The sequence below is a fragment of the Neomonachus schauinslandi genome, chromosome 7, assembly GCF_002201575.2.
Source record: "Neomonachus schauinslandi chromosome 7, ASM220157v2, whole genome shotgun sequence".
NCBI classification, from domain to species: domain Eukaryota; kingdom Metazoa; phylum Chordata; class Mammalia; order Carnivora; family Phocidae; genus Neomonachus; species Neomonachus schauinslandi.
Window position 1 is genome coordinate 108,508,144 of NC_058409.1, and position 19,140 is coordinate 108,527,283.

At 46.0% G+C, this 19,140-nt stretch overlaps 1 protein-coding gene across 1 annotated transcript; it reads right to left on the reverse strand.

The window, feature by feature from the left end:
• Positions 1-1,259: 1,259 nt before the first annotated feature.
• On the reverse strand, positions 1,260-14,776 carry GM2A (GM2 ganglioside activator). The gene is made up of 4 exons (XM_021697172.2): positions 14,472-14,776; positions 8,871-9,023; positions 3,284-3,466; positions 1,260-2,930 (listed from the first exon to the last, which is right to left on the reverse strand). The coding sequence occupies exons 1-4, from the start codon at positions 14,559-14,561 to the stop codon at positions 2,775-2,777; spliced, it is 582 nt and encodes a 193-aa protein (XP_021552847.1). The 5' UTR covers positions 14,562-14,776; the 3' UTR covers positions 1,260-2,774.
• Positions 14,777-19,140: the final 4,364 nt, after the last annotated feature.

The following is a 19,140-nucleotide window of genomic DNA, read 5'->3' on the forward strand; positions in this document are numbered from 1 at the left end:
CCCCGGGATCATGACCTGAGCCAAAGGCAGACACTTAACGACTGAGCCACTCAGGTGCCCCTATTCAGTCACTTTCTTGTAGACGTTTACATTTCCAGTCTTTACAATCACAATGCTGCAATGAATAATCACATGTGGGCGTATTTTTGTATTGTTGGCAGTGTAACTTCAGAGGAAATCCCAGTGGTAGAGTGTTGGCTCAAAGAGTAAGTGTTTTTGAAGTTTGGTTAGGTAGGTACTGACAAATTCTTGTCAAGAATTGTACCACTTTGCATTCCCACCAGCTGTGTAGGAATGCCTGTCTCCCTAAAGCCTTGCCTAGCAGTGTGGTTGTATTTCCATGGTTCACCAGTCTGAGACGTGACGTTCTCTCTATTGTTTCAATTGACATTTCTCTAATCATGGGTAAGTGTGTACATTTTTCATGTTTAAGGGCCATTTTTACATCTTAGTGTGAGTATGTGTGGGAGAAAGAGAGGAGAGTTGTCTTTTCTCAATTTTTCTATCAGGTTTTTAGTCCCTTCAATGTTTCATTCTTTATATAGTAGAAATATTAACACTTTGTCTATGATATGTGCTGTAAATGTTTTCTTCCAGTATTTTGACTTTATGGTATTTCTTATGTGACTTTTTTTTTTAATGTAGCCAAACGTATCAGTCTTTTATCACCTCTAGATTTTTCACCTATGTTTTCTTTTAGTACTTGTATGGTTTCATTTTCTGACATTTAGACCCTGGATCCATTTGGAGTTTATTCTGCATATGGTGTGAAGAACGAATCTAATTTCAACTTTTTCCAAATGGCTTTCCAGTTGGCTCAGTACCATTCCTTAAAAAGTCTATTTTGCCTGTGATTTGAAATTTCTCACCCCCTCCTCAGTGACACCGGGGGGGAACATTGGACCCAAGAGCCTGGCATGACATGGAAAGATACACCGAGCTAATGAGATTCCATTATAGGATACGAACTGAGAACAACTGTGAGAATCAGGTCAAAAAAGCCAAAAGGGGAAAAGGCTGGCATGGTCACAGAGCAATAGGAAAGCAAAAAAGCAAACCAAGGACACTGTACGGCAATGAGGCCAAATGAAGCAGGGATAACAAGCAGCTCACAAGGTGGAAACAGAAGGGACAGTCCCTGGAATCACCTCGGCTCGTCTGTGCCACCCACAACAAAACTTTCCAGCAGGAACAGCCCACCATGAACAAGCTCCAAAACCCCCAAGATGGACAAATATGCAGCCAAGACAAAGGAGGAATTCTCAGCAAGTCAAAAAGCTTTATTGCCATTCCAGGTTTCAAATGAGCCCAGAAACTGGGGGCAATCCATGGGTCAGTAGGCTGTCATGGAGGATGGGACGATGGACAAACCCAGGCACCTGATGTGAGTCCACCCCTCTTCGTGGGATCCTTGCTCCACAGAGGAGCTGCTGGTGGATTCCAACTCTTCAGTGTTTGCCCCATTCACCCCAACAACACTCTTAGGCTGGGGCAGGCAGCTTCGTGATCCCTGCAGCTCACATCTCTGAGAGGCTGCCTCCCCCTCCTCGAGCCCTGGAAGAGCCTGCTCTGTGGGTCAGATACTATGGATTTGGCCCTAGGGAGGGAGAAACGGCACTGGAGGAGTTGTCTCAAGACCAAAAGGACAAGGAATGCATGTTCTTACGTCAGAGGTCGCAAACTGGCCACACTGGGCCAGATTTCCCCACTGACAAGTCTGTTTGGCCCTTTTGGCCTGCACAGTGTTTTAAAAAATAATTAGTTGCCAATATTTAAAAACTATAAGATTTCATATAAAAGTCTGGATTTCCAAGGAAAAACAATGGAGACTGTTTGGTAATATTGGGCCCACAACATTCTCACGTGGCACCAACTGCCAGAGCACTACAGAAGGTGCCCCCAAGGGCTGAACGCACCCTCTCTAACTCAGTTCAGGCCCCATATTCCCTGCTAATATCACCAAGCTCAAGCCTGGACATCAGCTGCCTTGTAACAGTGGATATGAGCTGCTATACAAAGGGGGGGGGAAAAGACACGCCTGGAAGCAATAGGTTCCTTGTGGTCATCCTCACTCGTTTGGGTCTTGTGCTTGGCCCAGAAGGCGCCTGAGTTTGTAAACCACCTTAAATACATAGAGCATTCTTAAATACGTCTCCTAGTGAAGCCCTCCACCACATGCCCTACCTCCCCAGGATACGCTAGGCCCCACTGTTCATGGGGCAAATCTAGAAAAGAATACTGAATTAATCATAGAAGTTAATGGAGGAATAGACTAAGATGAACTACTTCAGTCCCTTCATCGTAAGAGGGACCTGGAGTAAAACAAAAACTATTAATACTCTCATTCTGCTTTTAAGTCAGTGACCAAAAAAAAAAAAAAATTTTTAAGAAAATCATGAAGGTACTTCAGGAAACCAAGATTGGGTCAGGCTGAACTTGGGGTCACAAAATATATTCGTCCCATTCCTTGATTATTTAGAAAATGAGTTAAGCTCTTAGAGAGAAAATCACAGGTTTGACGAGGAAAATGAAGCAGCCGGCCTGGCAGTTGTCGTGGGCTATCAAGAACTGCCGAGCTCCTCCCTAGGTTAGGGCTGCCTGCCCCTGCCTAAAACGTAGGTGGCACAAAAGGATTTTCAGTGAGGGAAGTGGCATCATTGTAGAAAGGAGCTTGAAGGGGGACAGAGAGTCAGAATTTGACCTTGGCAAATGCAAGACAGAAGAAGAGGGACATCTTCCTCATACCCCTTCATTCTGCTGTGGCTGGTGCCACATTATTTGCCCTTCAGAGAGGCAGAGATCTTGATACAGCCCAGGCGTTTCCCACCACTGCTGAGGATGCTCTTGATGCGGTAGGACCCAGAGCTGAGCCAGCTGGGCAGCTCCGTGCCGGGCAGGGTGAACTCAGTCTTGGGCAGTGCATAGATGCCCTGTGGGAAAACCAATGGATCACAATCAGTGGGACCCTACTGATAGGACTCTCCTGGAACTCTCCTGTAAGACTGCAGTCATGAACTGCCCCTCCTCCCACTCTCCCGAGAGCCACGTGAGATTAGAGATCGCCGGAGGCCTACAGAGCATGGAATGTTACAGCTCACAGGCACGGGAGGGCACACTGCAGTTCAAGTCTCCCAATTCACAGATGGATAAACCAAGGCCCTCCAAACATAAGCAATTTGGGATAGATCATACCAATTTACAGCCACAGACATCCAGATCTGCAGAAGGAGAATGCAAGACCCCAGTCTTTACTCCAGCCACTCCTTCCCTACTAAGTACTTACTACTTTGATGGGACAGTGGCAGGGAAGCCCATAGGTGTGCAGGGGCTCTGGGCAGGGCTGTCCAGGGGGAATGAAAGCACCAAGTATTTGGCAGAAGTCTTCATAGGTGCAGCTACCAATTTGTTCCACACATGGGACTTTGACCCAGAAGCTGGCCACTTCCTTCTCTATAGTTAATTCCAGCTGGTGAGAAAGAGTTTGACACAGTATGAATTCCAAGGCAAACATGCCAGACCTTCTACATCTCCAAAAGGTCAGCATTTTATTTTAATCACAGAATTTTTCATCAGATGGGGTCCTGGAGATACTCTGATCCAGAAGAGACAACATTGTGGCACATACCGCAATGGTACCTTTTCCTGTGCCCATGGCAGGTATTAATCATTGCTGTGATTTTTTTTCCCCCCTTCACTGAACCACAGTCTTAGAATTCTTTTAGGTAGTCACTACCATCGGTGGAAGCTAACACTGGATTTGAAATGCACTTGTCTAACTGCTAACTGGCTAACTAGCGTCACTTCCTAGACTTCCCTTCTCAGTCCAATCTTGGCTTCAGAGCCCTTGTCTGTGTAGGACCTCAGCTACTGCCAGCCAATTGGAGCAGAAACCCATTTTCTATCCTTGGATCAAATTTCCTATCAAACACAGAATTTATTTTTTTTTAAGATTTTTTAATTTATTTACTTGAGAGACAGTGAGAACAAGAGAGATCACAGAGAGAGAGGGAGCAGCAGACTCACCACTGAGCAGGGAGCCTGATGTGGGGACTCGATCCCAGGACCCTGAGATCACGACCTGAGCCAAAGGCAGACGCTTAACCAACTAAGCCACCCAGGTACCCCAAGACAGAATTTAAAACAATAGGAATTTATAGGGAGGTCACTTTGGGATTGATATAAAGCAAGATCTTAACCATCATAGCTAGGTTACAACAGACAGAACTACCCCAAAAAGTGGTGGGCTCCCTGGACTCAGCTGAGGAAGCCACTGAAGGAGCTCTACATCCAGAGAGAAGCTGGACGAGAAGATCTATGATGTGCTTCACACCTCCAGCTGCCATGATGCTATTCCTGTTCTAGAGATTGCAGCTGACCCAGAAGTGGCCAGGATCTCAAGGGGGACAGTCCCAGCTGTGCCTGGTGTGTGCCAGGCATTCACTAAGTGAGTTGTCTCTCTTGACCATGTTCGTGCCCTCAACCCCCCAAAATGTATCAAGGGAAAACAGTAAGGAAAGGGCAGGAGGACGTTAGCTCACTGGGGCATCTGATTCCTTGTGGGTGTTAGGCGGGAAACCACAATTTTAAGACCCCTTTCGGTTCTGACATCCTAGCAATTCCATGTTTCCCAGCCTCCAGGCTCACTTGATTTAGGACTCTTGTGTTTAAGAGACAAATCCTGGATGGGCGCTTATTCCCCCCAGAGCCTGCTGGGCTTGGGCTGGCTGCCCAGGTTGTGGACTCAGTCTTCCAACCGCCCTAGACGTCAGGATCCAGGCCCAGGAGGAAGGGAGACATCAGTGTACTCTGGATCCTGAGTGGACAAACTCAAATTGCCTCCCTTGCTGACCTCATCCCGCTCTGCTGACACACACAGTATCCCCCACCCCCCCCCCCATTCACACACAGTCCCCTCCCAGTCCTCCTCTCTGCTCTCCTGCCAAGCCTGCTCCAGGCCCTTTGCCTAGGAAGAGTCACAGGGCCTGGATTGGAAAGCTATTCCTGACAGTTCCTAGTATTGTGCCCTTGCCTGGAGCTACTTCTCTCAGTTTCCATTCCCTTATCTCCAAAAGCAGGATATGCCTACCTCTCTCACAAGATCCCATCAGTGAGTTTTATAGATGCCTATAAAACACTTGGCACTGTGCCTGAAATCCAAACATTAACTCCTGCAGGACTATCTGTCCTACCTTCTCCCTCAGCCAATACCGTCTCCCCTCTCCTTGTTTCACCAATATCCCCAGGAAAATGGTTGAGTCGGTTATGCCCTGAGCAGAAACACCCAGATGAGGGGACCAGTGGGGGCCAAGTCCTGTCTGGGGTCCATCCATCAGGCTGGAAGCCTGTGGGGGCTGTATCTACCAGAAGGAGCCATGCCTCCCCCACCCAGGACAAGCACAGCATCAGAGATGCTCAGTGGGGGTGCACAGAGCATAAGGCAACAGGCACTTTTGAGGTAGCAGCCATGCCTACCATTTGGGGACTGCAAACTATGGCTCTTTTCCCAGCCCTTGTTCTCAACCTACTTGCTCCTATGGCTCAGGAAAGCAAACAAGGCTGGATAATAAGGTACCGTCAATCTCTCTAGCCCAAGACTTCGGGGCAGTTAGGTAGCTCGATTTAAATAAACTTCTGTCATGGGACCTATCCCGACAGCAAGACAGAGGCACTGACAGGTAATCAAGGCAGGAGCCCTGCACCTGCCAGGGCCTGTAAGCAAGTCCCTTTCCCATCAGGTCTCCACTCCCCCATCCTGACAATGGAATATTTGGATCTCATGATCTCAAAGACACCTACCTGTTCTGACATCCTAGGACTAAAGATTTCTTACAGGTTGAAATGATTTCTCTTGGCCTCTCCCACACGGAGAGGCACACAAAGGCTCTAGATAAAGATACACTAATAGCAACTGAAGGGGAGCCATGTGATGCACTGGGAAGGGGGATGTTATAAAGGTCAAAGGCCTCAGGCAGGGGCACTGCAGGTACATGATTTTAGGGGGGAAAGAAGGCCAAACCATCAGGCCTGAAAGCCATGTCTAAAAGCCCCAAATAAGCGTATATGCCAAATAAAGCAGCGATTTGATTCCTGAGGATGGGAAAACCAGGGTCCCAGAGGCTGGAACTTGAGAGGGCCCACAGAAGGGAGTTATAAATTATGCCGAATCCTATGAAGCAAGGCAAAAGAGGAAAAGGGAGCTCCTGGGTAGCCCCAGTCTTGCCCATGGCACATGGAATCTGGGGCATCCAGCTTCTCAGCACTGCAGCTGGGGTTAAATCCATCCAAGTCCGAGACGAGACTCTGGATTAAAAAAATTACACTTCAGCAAGGTCAGAGGAAGAGAGGATGGGTTGGCTCTCCAGTGGCCTGGACACTTACTCTCCCCTCTGGGCCTCAGTAACAAGAGGTGGAAGCCATTGAGGCCTCCAGGCTCATACGGGGCTGGAGTCGTCGGTACTGTCCCAAGGGGGTCTCTGCTGAGCAAGGGAGAGTTCTGGAGCACTCTCCTACAAACACACCAAGCACTAAGTCCACCTCCCTGCCTGAAAGAGTTCAGGAACAGGGAACTACACAACATAAGGACACCCGGCCTTGAATGTACTAATAACCTGTGACCTGGGGCAGGTTGCACCCTTCTATGAGCCTCAGTGTCCCTTATCTGTAAAACGAGGTTAATCATTGTTTCTCCTACACAAGTGTTCAGAGGCTTTCATTTAATGGCTAATATGCACATTACCTGAAAAGTAAAAGAACTAAACCAAAAATATAGAGGAGAAAGGTAAGGGGAAGGGGAGGGGCAGAGGGAATCTGAGCAGTTTTTAAAAAGTGCAATGGCCAAATTTATGACAGGTAATTAAGTAACAGGATGGGGGGGTGTCCTTAATGGCCTTCAAAGAAGCCAAGAAAAGCAGGCTGGGGGCAGAAGGAGATCGCCAGTTTTTTCCTTCCAAGTCAGACGCACAGTGTCATGGAAAAGCCAGCGTTTTACATAACAGTGGCAGGAGAGCACCTACCAGAGAGCCCTGCACCCCAGACTCAGCAGAAGGAGCAGGGAAATGGCATTTGTGTGACCCTGCTAGATTATCAGCTGAAGTTTGGCTAAAGAAAATGCAATGATCTCGCCCGGAGAAGATCTGGAAGGAGGTACCGAGGAAGGCAGGCCCGAGAGTGGTCCACACACATCCGGGGCTTCTCTCCGGGTCCCAGGGGCGGCAGGAAAAGACTGACACTAACTGAACTATTAACAAGAGTTAACATGTTCTGAGCAGGTCTTGTGGGCCAGGTCCTGTGCAAAGCACTCTCCACATTATTAACCCAGTAATTGTCCACCAGCAACCTACGAGGTAGAGGCTGTAATTCGGCCAGGCTGAAGGGTAGTTACAGGGATAGATTCCAAATCAGAAACCTTTTAAAGAATCAGAATAAAACTGGTGCCAGAATAGATCTGCATCGGGATAAGCTGAAGGGCATGTAAGAATATGCTATAAAGGCAGCAATTCAAAGTAGTGAGAAGAAATACAGTGTGTATGGTGTTACAATAGACATATGAAAAGCCTTTATTGTTCTGTTGAAAAGCATGTAAATAGCCACCCCAAAAGAGGAAAACAGGCATGATCAAACTGTCCAATCCCAAAGTATATACAAAAGGCAACAAAATTAATGAAAAGACATCAAACCTCACTAGGGATGACATAAAATGGTTCAAAACATTATTGGAAAATGCTCAGAATCATCAAATGTCTGAAAAAAGCAAATCTGTTGCTGGCACATCTGTTGGAGAGGATACATGGGTTCAAATATCTGGAGGCACTCTGGCAATCTGTATCTAAAGACCTAAAAAGGCTGTGACTAGATAATCAGAGAAGGACAAAAAGATACATTACAAGGATAATTTTAGCAAAGGTGTTTCTAACAGCCAAAAAATAAACAAAGCCAAACAGACAAAAAACTACCACAGAAACAAACTAAATGTCTGGCAATAGATTTGTTAAGTGCACCAGGACAGATCTACAACAGAATATTTCTGCCATTAAAAAGAATCAGGTAGGGGCGCCTGGGTGGCTCAGTCGTTAAGCGTCTGCCTTCGGCTCAGGTCATGTTCCCAGGGTCCCAGGATCGAGTCCCATGTCCAGCTCTCTGCTCAGCGGGGAGCCTGCTTCTCCCTCTCCCTCTGCTGCCCCCCCTGCCTATGCTCTCTCTCTGTCAAATAAATAAATGAAATCTTAAAAAAAAAAAATTAGGTAGATTGCTGCCAAATGCGACAGAATGAGGTACAGAGCCTATAAGATGATGCCAAAAAAAAGCAAGTTTAATAGCACATGCCATAAAAACCCACTAGTGTAAATGTACATATATTTACAAATGTAGAAAACATTCTGACAATTACGTAAATAGCTAACAATAACTATCTCCTGAGGAGTCACACTGCAGGACATTTACAAGGAGCACTGCTTTTTTTTTCATACCTATCCATTCAAAATTAATGTGTGTGTTATATGTGATTGCATGGGGGACAGTTCCAAAGCCTCGCCTACCAAATGTTAAAAGTGCTTACCCCTTATCACTGGGTAGTGAGATTTCAGATGATACATTTCTCCCCCCCCCCCTTTTGACAATTTGTGATTTCTAAAGTGACTACATGGTATTTACTAAGTGATGTGTCTGTTTTATAATTAACAACAGCACCACAACAACACTGCCCAACTGGAGCTGTTAGACAGTTGACGAATCTATGCATCCTTTGCTGCTCTGGGAAATCCAGGATTGCAAAATCACTCACAGGCTGAACATACATCCCTCAGGGCCCCTGCCAGCTGGCCCTGGCACCTTCCCTCCAGCACCTCCCCAACCCTACCCATGCCCAGGCTTACCTTCTGAGGACTACTGAGGGGGACACCGATCTGGACCTCGGCGCTGATAGTCATGTTCCCAGGAAAGGCAATGGGGTCAGGTTCCAGAGTCAGGCTTTTGAGCACCACAGGGTCCTTCTCGTCATCGCAGTTCTCCCAGTAAAAGCTATCCAGCTGGGACGGCCAAGGAAAAATCCGGCAGAAAGAAAAGAAACATTGACAAAAGGAACGCTCACAGGTCAGAAGCACCAACAGAACAGGCTACTGATGGTGTGACATTGGGCGAGGTACCTCCTCCCCTCCCCTGAGCTTTATCTGCAACTCTGTATCTGGAAGCCCGGGATAACACTTATGGTACCCATTTCCTAGGTAGTACTATACTAAAAGCCTCCAAAGACATAATCTCCCAAAAGTGTGCTGTAAACTATAGAGCACAATATACCAGACCTTGAGCTTCAAAACAAGTGACTAACCACATCGCCCTTGGTAGGTACCTTCTCTGATCTCCCACCCCCGGCCCCCTCCCTCTCTCTAGCCAGTCCTGGTATCTCCTTAAAGGGAAGCTCCTGGAGGATTCACCTTTGCAGCCCCATGCCCAGGACCTTATTCATGTCACACCTCATGCCCAATCCAGGGCCAGGAATAAAAGGAAACTTAACACAGTGGGAAACCCCACCCTCAAGGGGTATGCAATCAGCCTGGGGAGGGAATAGGACACATGTCGAGAGACCCCCAGTGGGGCGCTTGTTGATGAACCCCAGTGAACAAGCTTCCCCAATCCTAACCAGTGCTTCCTGCCTCCCATCCCATTGCCCATGCCCTCCCCCATCTGAATCATCACCTTCCTCACCTCTGCTGAGCTACTTCCTCTTCTTCCTCCATATCCCCCAGAGGTCTCCGGATTCCACCATCCCCCCTCTGGCTACACAAGACCACTGACTCCCCATTCCCAAAGAACCCTGCCTAGTTGTCTATGTCTGTGTATCGTGCAGACTCTGCCCACCCACTCACCCCTTTCCCAGCCCCCTGAAGGCCATCTAAGACACACTTTAGGCACTCCCACCATGCACACCCCATCTTAGAAGGAAAACCGGCCAGCCCCACATCCCCAAGCTGACCCCATCGTCAACACAGCCAACTGGCTGAAAGGAAACACGTAACCCAAGCTAGGCTGACAGATTCTCTCTGCCTCTGGGAAATGGAGGTTGAGGCAAAAATCACTTAGAGAACTTTGTGCTGTCATTGGGTCATAACCTTTGGGATGAGGCCAGAACACCTAGACCTGAGACTCACGACCAAGCCGAAGTTTGAGAAGAGACAAGAACTAAGAGCTCTGCTGGTCTCTGGAAGAGAGAACAGAAATGTCCCCTCCCCACCCGACCCCTGTCTAAATAGGCAGTACGGGGTAGCAGTGAAAGGCATGACTCTGAGACAGATACGGGGTAAAGCAGAGCTTTAGTCAACAAGCGTGGCTCAGCCACCTTATCACATGATTCTATAGGCCAGTTTCCCCTTTGGCACCCCAATTTCCACATCTTTGGAGTGAAGGCTTTATACTTTCCTCTTAGGGTGATTGTGAGGATGAGAGCATGCATGAGAGCGTGCAAGCTCCTAAAACAACGCCAGGCCCAAAGAATGGGCTGGCTCACAGAATGAAAGCCACTATATGGCCCAGCCTCCACTTCCTGCCATTAGCTCCATGAGATTCCTTGTATACCTGGAGTAAACTTCCCTTTACTTGAGCTTCTTAGAATGGGTTTTTGTCCCTTGGAATGAAATGTCATGCCATGAGTAAGAAAAACAGAATAGGGTCTGATTCATGCCCGCATGCCCCACAGCCCCTTACACAGGGTAGGTACCAATAAATGTTTCCTTCAGTATTCATCCCACAAATATTTAGGGAGCAATGATCACGGGCTCTGGGCTAAGTCTGTGTTAACAGTGGTAAACAATTTGAAATGTTCTTGCCCTGCCTTGAGGAGCTTAGAGTCTAATGCCAATAAATATTACCCACCATGATTTCTGAGTGCCAGAAAAGAAATGCACAGAGGTCACGTTGAGAGTAATAAAGGGCTTACTTAAATAAGGTGGTAAGGAAATGATACTTAAGCTGGACTTCTGCAGGATGAGGAGTCAGCCATGTAAGTACAGAGAGAAAGAATGTTCTCTCTAGGCAGACAACATGGGCAAAGGCCCTGTGGTAAGAAGCTTAGCTGGTCTGGGCACTACAAGAAGGCTATTGGGCTAGGTGTAGCAGATGACTGACACGGATGAGGCTGGAGAGGTGGCAAGGTCATTTAATGTATGACCTCATAGGTCACAATTGGGACCCTGGATTTACTATAATGCAATGGAATCCCACTGCAAGAGAGTGCCACGCTCTGGTTTATGGTTGAGAGTGGATTGGAGAGGGACAAGTCTGGAAGGGGGAGACCAGTTCGGAGGCCACTGTCAAATGAAAGAAGGCCTGGACTTAAGAGCTGGGCTGGAGGGATGGTAGGAGGACTAGCCATTTTCTGGGGCTGCTTTCACAGATTGTAAGGCAACCTGTTTCACATCGAGGACTCATTCCAGGCTGGGGCAGGTATCCCGAGTGTCCTGTTGGAGATGAAGAATTCCCTCCCTTCTCCTAAGCTCCTTTCCTTCAGGCCCTGGGGGAGGCATAACAATGCGGTTTCCCAGTGCCCGACTAGAGGTTTCTGTGGCAATGATTTCTACAGCTGGGTCCAGCCTCGTCTGGAAACAGAGGCATGAAGGATTAGCAATGCCCACTGCAGGCCAGACCTGGCACAGGAGTTCCTCTTATCTGTGCAGGATACGTCCCAAGACCCCCAGTGGATGCCTGAAACCACAGATAGCACTGAACCCTATATATTCTATGGGGTTTTTTTCTATGCATACTTTTTTTATACTTACCTATGATCAAGTTTAATTTATAAATTGGGCACAGTAAGAGATTAACAACCATAACTAATACAAAATAGAACAATTATAATGTACTATAATAAAAGTTTTGGGCGCCTGGGTGGCTCAGTCGTTAAGCGTCTGCCTTCAGCTCAGGTCATGATCCCAGGGTCCTGGGATCGAGTCCCGCATCGGGCTCCCTGCTCGGCAGGAAGCCTGCTTCTCCCTCTCCCACTCCCCCTGCTTGTGTTCCTGCTCTCGCTATCTCTCTCTCTCTGTCAAATAAATAAAAAAAATCTTAAAAAAGAAAACTTTAAAAAAAAAAAAGTTTTGTGAATGTGGCCTCTCTCTCTCAAAATATCTTACTATACTGCACTCACCCTTTTTCTTGTTGATGATGTAAGTCGAGAAAGTGCCCGTCTGATGAAGTAAGGAAGGGGAATGATGCAGGCATTGTGATAGAACATTAGGCTACTATTAACCTTCCGATGATGTCAGAAGGAAGATCATCTGCTTCCAGACTGGGCTTCCATGCCACAGAGAGCAAAACCACGGATAAGGGGGAGACCACTGTATTTACCATCCCCAATAGAGGCCAACACGTGGGAAGATGCAACATAGGGCAGAGGGGAAAGGCACAGCTCTGGAGGCAAAAATATGGGTATACATCACAGGCCCGGGTTCCAATCACACCTCAGCCACTCGTACCAGCTGAGACCATGGGTGAAGTTACCCTCTTGAGGTTCAGTTTCCTCATCTATTAAATGGGCACAATTATATCTTCTCACAGGGCTACTGGGAAAAAGAGAAGTCTGTACAGAAAATACAGGTCATCATTCCTCAAGACTGTCAAACCATGAAAACACAAGACTGGGAAGCTGTCACAGACCAGAGGAGGCTGGGGAGACCTGATGACAAATGCACTGTGGTGCCCTGGACTGGATCCTGGAACAGAAAGAGGATATTCGTGGGAAAACTGGTAAAATCCAAATAAAATTTAGAGTTTAGTTCATGGTGATGAACCAATGTTAGTTTCTCAGTTTGGACAAACACACAATGGTAATAGAAGATGTTAACATTAGGGGAAACGGGGTGAGGAGTATATGAGAATTCTATACTATCTCTGCAACTTTTCTGTAAATCTAAAATTATTCCCCCAGGGACGCCTGGATGGCTTGGTTGGTTAAGCATCTGCCTTCAGCTCAGGTCATGATCTTAGGGTCCTGAAATCGAGTCCTGCATTGGGCTCCTTGCTCAGCGGGGAGTCTGCTTCTTCCTCTGCCTGACACTCCCCCTGCTGTGCTCTCTCTCTTGTTCTCTCTCTGACAAATAAATAAATAAAATCTTTAAAAAAAATAAAAGTATTCCCCCAAAAAAGCTTATTAGAAGAAGAAGCACACAGCTCAACACATAGCACAGAGTATGTGCACAATAAATGACAGTCATTATACAGTGTCACAGAGCCTATTAAGCACCTACTGTATGCCTAGCACAGGATTAGACATTCTCCCCGCTGTCTAATGCTGGCCACAGCCCGGTGACTGGTTAATGCTAGAAAAGGAAATAAAACTCAAGTTTCTAGATGCTTAAATGCTCACTATCACCCCACTGCCTTTATCTGGACCAGGGTCTTAGGCACAGGGCTCTGAATAACCATGAGCCCAGAAAAAACAAAGTAAAGTACCTCTTGCTGTACAATGGTAGGTGCGCCTGTGTCCTCTAGGGGCCTGAGCGAGGTGGGTGAACTCTATGATGTCTCAGGGCCTCCCCAAAACTGCTGATCTATCTAAAGCCTTCTGGTCTGGGAGGGCATCCATGGCCAAGACATATAAGAGAATGGGGATGTAGGGCAAGTTGGAGCTCGAGCCAGACTCCACCTCACAGTGGTCAGCCTGGAGCCAAGAGAAACATTCTCAACCTGCCTTTCTCAGCCCGGTGACACGAGACTGGTTAATGCTAGAAAAGGAAATACAACTCAAATTTCCAGATGCTTCTGATGCCCATATGCACCTGAGAAAGGCAGGTTGATATCATCATGCATATTTTACAGATGAGGAGACCATCTGCATCTTGCCCACAGCTATGCAGCAAAGAGGCAATGGAACCAGGCTTCTCCTGGTCTTAGAATGACAGAACTTCCCTTTTCCAAGGGTCTGGAGCATGGGGTGAGTGAAAAGTGAAGGAGGAAGCTGGAGACTCTTCGTGGCCTGTAACTAGAAGCAGTGGGTCACAGGGCTGGATCTCAATCACCAGAAGAACAAGCCTCTCAAACCCACCCACCCATCAGGACAAGCTGAGCCACAGATCAGTACAGAAGGGGAAGGGATGGGTGCCAGGCCTTTTTATGGGAGGTGGAAGGGGGGGCTGGTAAACAAGGCTGAGTCTCTGGGCCTGGGAGCAGTTCCTTAGCCTTGCAGTTCTGCCAAATTTCACTCAGATGTTCAGAAAGAAGAGGACAAGAGAGTAGAGACCTGAAGGAGATTAATCCTTCCCCAAAAGTCTGGAGCAGACAAGGCCTAATAGCCCACCCTCACTATACTGAGGAGTTAACCGAAACTCAGAGACAGAAAAGGACCCACTCAGAGTCCCACAGTTAGTGACTTTGGGAGGCTCTGTTGAAGAGAAGGAATTCTAGAAGGCGGAGTAGCCACCCCCATAATCCCACCCCAACTGGGCCTGCAAACTGGAAGCAGCCACCGAAAGGAGAGGGGGGCTCACCTGATTCGGATGGACGCGTGCACGGGCCGCAGGGCCGGCGAGGAGCAGGCCCAAGGCCATCAGGAGCGGAGCCTGCATCTTCGGAATCATTTCGAGCAGTGGGTCTGCGCCGGATTACCAGGTCTGTGGCCGCGGCGGCGCCTTTAAATGCTTGCCTACGCTGGTTATGCAAAGCCGGTCATTGCTATGCAAAACAGCGCGGCCACTTCCAGGTTTGCTCCGCCCCGTGAGGGATGTGAGATTTCAAGGCCTGGCGTCGGACAGACCTCTACCGACGCAGCCCGGCTGAGGCTCCGGCTTCAGCCCCTCCCTCTGGGCGTAGGCGTCAAGCCCCTCCCTGTGACCGGCGACCGCGGAGCCCGAGGATGAAAGGGGCGGGGCCGGGGCGCGGGGGCGGGGAGGAGCTGCTGTTTCTAAACCCACGCAGGCAGTGACCGTCGCTGCCTGAAAAGCAGTTTGGTTTTCAGACCCGGGTGCGTTCTTTGAGCAAATGTCACGCTCCCTGTTCATAGTACGCTCTCCTGTATCCGTGTTACGAATCACTGTGTCTTTTTAATGATTATAATCATAATTGTAATAACCGAGAGTAAGTGCTTTAATGCATGCTAAGCACTGTTAAACACCTATGAAGGAATCTATTTTTTTTGCCCCTTCTTAACACTGAGGAAAACACACACGGCGAGGTTAGCTTTGCCAAGGTCACAAAGCTTATAGAGCCCGCAGCCAAGATTTTGTTAAGCTATAATGCTTTGTAGTTGAGTTTTGCTTTTTAAAAAAACAATAGGGATATTATTCCTGCCAAATCACCACTAGATTGTAAACCCCGCAAGGGGTGGCACTAACATGTGCTTAGGACCTGACACATAATAAGCAATCAATCTTGGTTGCATAAATGAACGCATGAGTAAAATTTAAAACTTACCTAATCATCTTTTTTATATACAATTTTTTTAATTTTGGAATTAATTTTAGATTTACAGAAAAATTGCAAAACTAGTACAGAATGCTACCAATTTCCCCATTGTTAACATTAAGATATCAGGGTATTTTTATCAATTGGTGTAATGAGCACTGGGTGTTATAGGCAACCAAAGAATCACTAAACTCTACTACATGTTAACTAATTGACTTTTTTTTAAATCTTATTTTAAAAGCATTGTTGTATTTTTTTGGGCGCCTGGGTGGTTCAGTTGTTAAGCATCTGCCTTTGGCTCAGGTCATGATCCCAGGACCCAGGGATTGAGCCTTTCATCGGGCTCCCTACTCTGCGGGGAGCCTGCTTCTCCCTCTCCCACTCCCCCTGCTTGTGTTCCCTGTCTCGCTGTGTATCTCTCTGTCAAATAAATAAAATCTTAAAAAAAAAAATTGTATTTTTTAAATTTTTAAACATTTTTTTATTTAAATTCAATTAATTAACATAATGTATTATTGGTTTCAGAGGTGCAGGCCTATGATTGATTCATCAGTCTTACATAATACCCAGTGCTCATTACATCACATGCCCTCCTTAATGTCCATCACTCAGTTACCCCATCCTTACACCCTCCTCCCCTCCAGCAACCGTCTTATGGTTTCTTAGGTTTCTTATGGTTAAGAGTCTCTTATGGTTTGTCTCCCTCTCTGGTTTGTCTCCCTCTCTGGTTTCGTCTTGTTTTTTTTTTTTCCTCTGTTCCCCTATGATCCTCTGTTTTGTTTCTTGAGTTCTATATATCAGTGATATCATGTGATAATTGTCTTTCTCCGAATGATTTATTTCGCTTAGCACAATACCCTCTAGTTCCATCCCATGTCGTTGCAAATGGCAAGATTTCATTTTTTTGATGGCCAAGTAGTAGTCCATTGTATATATATACCGTATCTTTTTTATCCATTCATCTGTAGGTGGACATCTGGGCTCTTTCCATAGTTTGGCAATTGTGGATGTTGCTGCTATAAACATTGGGGTGCACATGCCCCTTCGGATCACTACATTTGTATCTTTGTGGTAAATACCCAGGGGTGCAAATGCTGGGACATAGGGTAGCTCTATTTTCAACTTTTTGAGGAATCTCCATACTGTTTTCCAGAACGGCTACACCAGCTTGCATTCCCACCAACAGTGTAGGGAAGTTCCCCTTTCTCTGCATTCGCCAACATCTGTCATTTCCTGACTTGTTCATTTTAGCCATTCTGACCGGTGTGAGGTGGTATCTCATTGTGGTTTCGATTTGTATTTTCCTGATGCCAAGTGACGTGGAACATTTTTTCATGTGTCTGTTGGCCATTTGTATGTCTTCGTTGCAGACATATCTGTTCGTGTCTTCTGCCCATTTCTTGATTGGATTATTTGTTCCTTGGGTGTTGAGTTTGATAAGTTCTTTATAGATTTTGGATACTTAGCCCTTTATCTGATATGTCATTTGCAAATATATTCTCCCATTCTGTCAGTTGTCTTTTGGTTTTGTTGACTGTTTCCTTTGCTGTGCAAAAGCTTTTTATCGTGATGAAGTCCCAATAGTTCATTTTTGCCCTTGCTTCCCTTGCCTTTGGCAATGTGTCCAGAAAGACGTTGCTGTGGCTGAGGTCAAAGACGTTGCTGCCTGTGTTCTCCTCAAGGATTTTGGTGGATTCCTGTCTCACATTTAGGGTCTTTCATCCATTTTGAGTCTATTTTTGTGTATGGTGTAAGGAAATGGTCCAGTTTCATTCTTCTGCTTTTGGCTGTTCAATTTTCCCAAAACCATTTGTTGAAGAGACTGTCTTTTTTCCATTGGACATTCTTTCCTGCTTTGTGGCAGATTAGTTGACCACAGAGATGAGAGTCCATTTCTGAGTTCTCTATTGTGTTCCATTGATCTATGTGTCTGTTTTTGTGCCAGTACCATACTGTCTTGATGATTACAGCTTTGTAATAGAGCTTGAAGTCCAGAATTGTGTTGCCACCATTTTTGGTTTCCTTTTTCAACATTCCTCTGGCTATTTGGGCCTTTTTCTGGTTTTATACAAATTTTAGGATTATTTGTTCCAGCTCTGTGAAAAAAGGTGATGGTATTTTGATAGGGATTGTATTGAATATGTAGATTGCTCTAGGTAGCATAGACATTTTCACAATATTTGTTCTTCCAATCTATGAGCATGGAACGTTTTTCCATTTCTTTGTGTCTTCCTCAGTTTCTTTCATGAGTATTCTATAGTTTTCTGAGTACAGATCCTTTTCCTCTTTGGTTAGGTTTATTCCTAGGTATCTTATGGTTTTGGATGCAATTGTAAATGGGATCAACTCCTTAATTTCTCTTTCTTCTGTCTCATTGTTAGTTTATAGGAATGCAACTGATTTCTGTGCATTGATTTTATATCCTGCCACTTTGCTGAATTCCTGTATGAGTCCTAGCAATTTTGGCGTGGAGTCTTTTGGGTTTTCCACATAAAGTGTTATGTCATCTGTGAAGAGTGAGAGTTTGACTTCTTTGCCAATTCAGATGCCTTTTATTTCCTTTTGTTGTCTGATTGCTGAGGCTAGGACTTCTAGTACTATGTTGAACAGCAGTGGTGATAGTGGACATCTCTGCCATGTTCCTGACCTTAGGGGAAAAGCTCTGTTTTTCCCCATTGAGAATGATATTTGCTGTGGGTTTTTCATAGATGGCTTTATGATATTGAGGTATGTTCCCTCTATCCCTACACTGTGAAGAGTTTTAATCAAGAAGGGACGCTGTACTTTGTCAAATGTGTTTTCTGCATCTATTGAGAATATCATATAGTTCTGGTCCTTTCTTTTATTTATGTAGTGCATCACATTGATAGATTTGCAGATGTTGAACCAACCTTGCAGCCCAGGAATAAAACCCACTTGGTCGTGGTGAATAATCCTTTTAATGTACTGTTGGATCCTATTGGCTAGTATCTTGGTGAGAATTTTTGCATCCATGTTCATCAGGGCTATTGGTCTGTAATACTCCTTTTTGGTGGGGTCTTTGTCTTGTTTTGGGATCAAGGTAATGCTGGCCTCATAGAAAGAGTTGGAAGTTTTCCTTCTGTTTCTATTTTTTGGAACAGTTTCCAAAGAATAGGTATTAATTCTTCTTTCAATGTTTAGTAGAATTCCCCTGGGAAGCCATCTGGCCCTAGGCTCTTGTTTGTTCGGAGATTTTTGATGACTGCTTCAATTTCCTTGCTGGTTATGGGTCTGTTCAGGTTTTCTATTTCTTCCTAGTTCAGTTTTGGTAGTTTATATGTCTCTAGGAATGCATCCCATTTCTTCCAGATTGCCTAATTTGTTGGCATATAGATGCTCATAATATGTTCTTATAATTGTTTGCATTTTTTCAGTGTTGGTTGCGATTTCTCCTCTTTCATTCATGATTTTATTTATTTCGGTCCTTTCTCTCTTCTTCTTCTTTTTTTTTTTTTTTTTTAAGATTTTATTTATTTGCGAGAGAGAGAATGAGAGACAGAGAGCATGAGAGGGAGGGGGGTCAGAGGGAGAAGCAGACTCCCTGCTGAGCAGGGAGCCTGATGTGGGACTCGATCCCGGGACTCCGGGATCTTGACCTGAGCCGAAGGCAGTTGCTTAACCAACTGAGCCACCCAGGCGCCCCTCTCTCTTCTTTTTGATAAGTCTGGCCAGGGGTTTATCGATCTTATTAATTCTTTCAAAGAACCAGCTCCTAGTTTTGTTGATCTGTTCTAC

Excerpts from the sequence above, each read along its gene's own strand:
- GM2A (XM_021697172.2), bottom strand. The coding sequence starts at position 14,561 with ATGATTCCGAAGATGCAGGCTCCGCTCCTGATGGCCTTGGGCCTGCTC. Across the intron at positions 9,024-14,471 it reads CACGCGTCCATCCGAATCAG|CTGGATAGCTTTTACTGGGA; the intron begins GTGAGCCCCCCT and ends TGGCCGTCCCAG. Across the intron at positions 2,931-3,283 it reads GCCACTGTCCCATCAAAGTA|GGCATCTATGCACTGCCCAA; the intron begins GTAAGTACTTAG and ends GTTTTCCCACAG.